At 48.0% G+C, this 2838-nt stretch overlaps 2 protein-coding genes across 4 annotated transcripts in view; both read right to left on the bottom strand.

Annotated features, from left to right (window-relative positions):
* Positions 1 to 2838, bottom strand: part of LOC119830797 (metabotropic glutamate receptor 2) — a 77961-nt gene that overhangs the window by 29016 nt on the left and 46107 nt on the right. The gene's annotated exons all lie outside the window — the stretch shown is intronic.
* The window catches only part of LOC119830963 (exportin-6), a 12043-nt gene that overhangs the window by 2181 nt on the left and 7024 nt on the right, over positions 1 to 2838 (bottom strand). Inside the window, exons 16-20 of the mRNA XM_038354156.1 lie at positions 2068 to 2277; positions 1516 to 1697; positions 1166 to 1348; positions 657 to 849; positions 239 to 466 (exon numbers count right to left, since the gene is read on the bottom strand). Coding sequence (XP_038210084.1) covers positions 239 to 466; positions 657 to 849; positions 1166 to 1348; positions 1516 to 1697; positions 2068 to 2277 — 996 coding nt within the window. The remainder of the gene's footprint in view (positions 1 to 238; positions 467 to 656; positions 850 to 1165; positions 1349 to 1515; positions 1698 to 2067; positions 2278 to 2838) is intronic.

Raw genomic sequence — 2838 nt, 5'->3', positions numbered from 1 at the left:
TACTTTCAGAAATATCCAACTGGTCATGAACGAAACCTTAAAATTAGTATGAGTCTATATTTTTTCACAAGTCTGTATTGACTCATCATTAGCATTTATCGTGTGAGGCGTCAAGTACAAAAGAGTACCGTGTATTTTAGAACGAGTGTTTAGACTATATACCGACACGGTATTCTATATAGTCTGCTGCATTGGAGTTAGCGAGGGCATAGACTACAGAGTAGCATAGAGTATATACCGTATCCGGCGGGAAGTCGGCGAGGTGCGCGGCGTGGTGCGGCGCGAGGTCGAGCGAGGCGAGGAAGCGCGGCAGGAAGGCGAGGCGGAAGGCGGTGAAGTCGAGCGTGGCCATCGCGTGCGCGCAGCCCAGCGCCTCGTCGCGCAGCAGCGCGCGCGCGCCGCCCTCGCACGCGCCCGCCACCAGCACCGACAGGAACTCGCACAGGAACTCCGCGCGGAACACCGCCTGTGCGACCCCACACATAACACATACTCAGTGACATCGGTCATTTTTTTAACGAATATGTTGTCGTCCTAAATCTAGCTGCCGCTCCTGGTCACTGCGAAATATCCTTTTGCAATGACATAGTATGGTCCGTAGCACGTAATGCATACAAGTAGCAATCTAATCACAATGATTGATTCGCGGCACGCACCTTGTGGAAGAGTTTCCACTTGGTGTTGAGCAGGTCGAGTGTGGTGATGTTGATGCGCAGCAGCTCGATGTCGGGCAGCAGCAGCGCGCGGCCGAGCGCCGCCAGCGCGCCGCGCAGCTCGTCCAGCCGCCGCGCGCCCTCCGCCGCCTCCACCTTGTGCGGGAAGAAGTAGCGCCACCGGTGCACCAGCACGCTGCGCACGCAAACGATCACATTCCCACTCTCATCGTGCTATGTAACATTGTTTATATACTTGCAGAGTGCCCGCGGCATGGCAATTACAACAGTTTCTCTAAATGATGGTCACTCTGAATTTCGTCATAGGAAAATAAAGACAATTTATCAATATCGTTGATATGACTCTATATTTGTTAAATTAGAAATAATTATTATTTTTTATGTTTTTCTTTCAAGCAGTATGCTATGTCGTAACGATTTATTAATTAAAAAAGAAAACTATAATCTGAATAAGTGTTAGCCCCTAAGAGACAGAGGCGCGTGCGCGTCACCTGGAGAGCAGGCGGTGCGCGGCGCGGGCGAGCGCGGGCGCGTGCGGCGCGGCGCGCGGCAGCACGCGCTGGTGCAGCAGCGCCAGCACGGCGCTCACGCGCACGCCCGCGCCGCCCGCCTCCACGCCCAGCCGCACGCACTCCACCAGACGCTCCAGGCTGCCTTCGCTGTCGCCCGTCTCCCTGATCGAGCACGCAGCAGTTTAAACACATACCGTTCCAACTCACTCGTCACGTTTAGACATGCATAAATAATAAAAGATTTTCGCACAAAAATATATAATAAATCTGTCTGATTTATCAAAAGGCGAAGAAAGACAAGACTAAAGTTTCAGAAACACATGACGTACTTTTGTGCGACCTCCAGAAACACTTCAATGGCAGTGTAGGCAAAACTCCCAAGTTGCGGCAACAATGCGGTGAAGAGAGCCAGGAAGAAATCTGTTATCTCCGATTCCGCGTTCGAATAAGCCGGGTCGCACAACATACGCAGGGAGCTCTCGGCAGCCCATTGAATGCCTTCTGCTATGATCTGAAATAGGCATTTTAAGTAAAAATATATTTCATTGAATTAATCTTTAAACGTGGACTTTTTCTTTTTTTTTCTTTGGTCAGAAAATTAGTCCTGGTCTGACATCTAATATTTTAGAAAAATTGAATTATAGTCCCACCATAAAACTATGGCTACAATCCTCAATATTAACACTTAATCTTCAACGCCGGGTTCATAACTAATAACGGATATGGTTAGTTCATATTTTTTCCCAATTAAATCAGTTACGTATGAAAATAAATGACAAAACGTGTGATGTCAGCAACGGTGTGACCAGCCCCAAACTTACAAAACCAAAAAAAAAATGTTTTGTATTTAGCGTGTCCGATTGAATACAATTGAAACTCACCTTCTTGGCATTAGTTGGCGCGGCCGCGAACGCGTGCAGCAGGTCCGTGAGCGGCGGCAGCGCCAGCTTGGGCCCGGCGGCGGACAGCGCGCCCGCCCACGCCGCGACCAGCGCGCGCGCCGCCTCGCCGCCCGCGCCCGCCCCCGCGCCCGCCCCCGCCCCGCGGGACAGCGACATTGACACTAGCGCCTCGCGGACCACCGCCGCTGTCTGTTGCGTTTGGAATTGTCTCATTTTTCATGTATACATACAATGCGCTCACATAAAACACTCACGTACAACTAGAATCGTAATCACGCTCAAAAGTATCGAAACCTAAACTGTCTAATGAGTTATCGTTCGGTTGTTATTCGACCGCGCTACAACACGAGGTCACAATGACAGTGAAAAACTGTCTAAATAACAGCGCTTCCTAACTTTAAAAGGATGGAGCGTTGTTTTCCACATAAGTTATATGAAATACTATTACCCTTTAATTAACAAAATTGTATGTAACTAACTCTAGGTTTTAATAATTTTGCTAAAAAATTAGATGTCAATCGCTTAAACATCATTCTTGTCTCATGCTCGTGGCAATGTTAATAATGGTATCTACATAAGTGTACTGTGCTACAGTACACTTATGTAGACTTATATACTGTAGTCTTTAATAGAACTAGCTGTGACCCGCGGTTGATGTTGAGATGTCAGGAAAAAAAAAAACACGAATAAAACACGAATATGACATTCTCTAAAAAAAATTCCTAGCTAGATCGATTTATCGCCCCCGAA

Source organism: Zerene cesonia, chromosome 12, assembly GCF_012273895.1.
Source record: "Zerene cesonia ecotype Mississippi chromosome 12, Zerene_cesonia_1.1, whole genome shotgun sequence".
NCBI classification, from domain to species: Eukaryota; Metazoa; Arthropoda; class Insecta; order Lepidoptera; family Pieridae; genus Zerene; species Zerene cesonia.
Note: the sequence above shows the minus strand (reverse complement) of the source record. Positions and strands in the feature narration are given on the sequence as shown.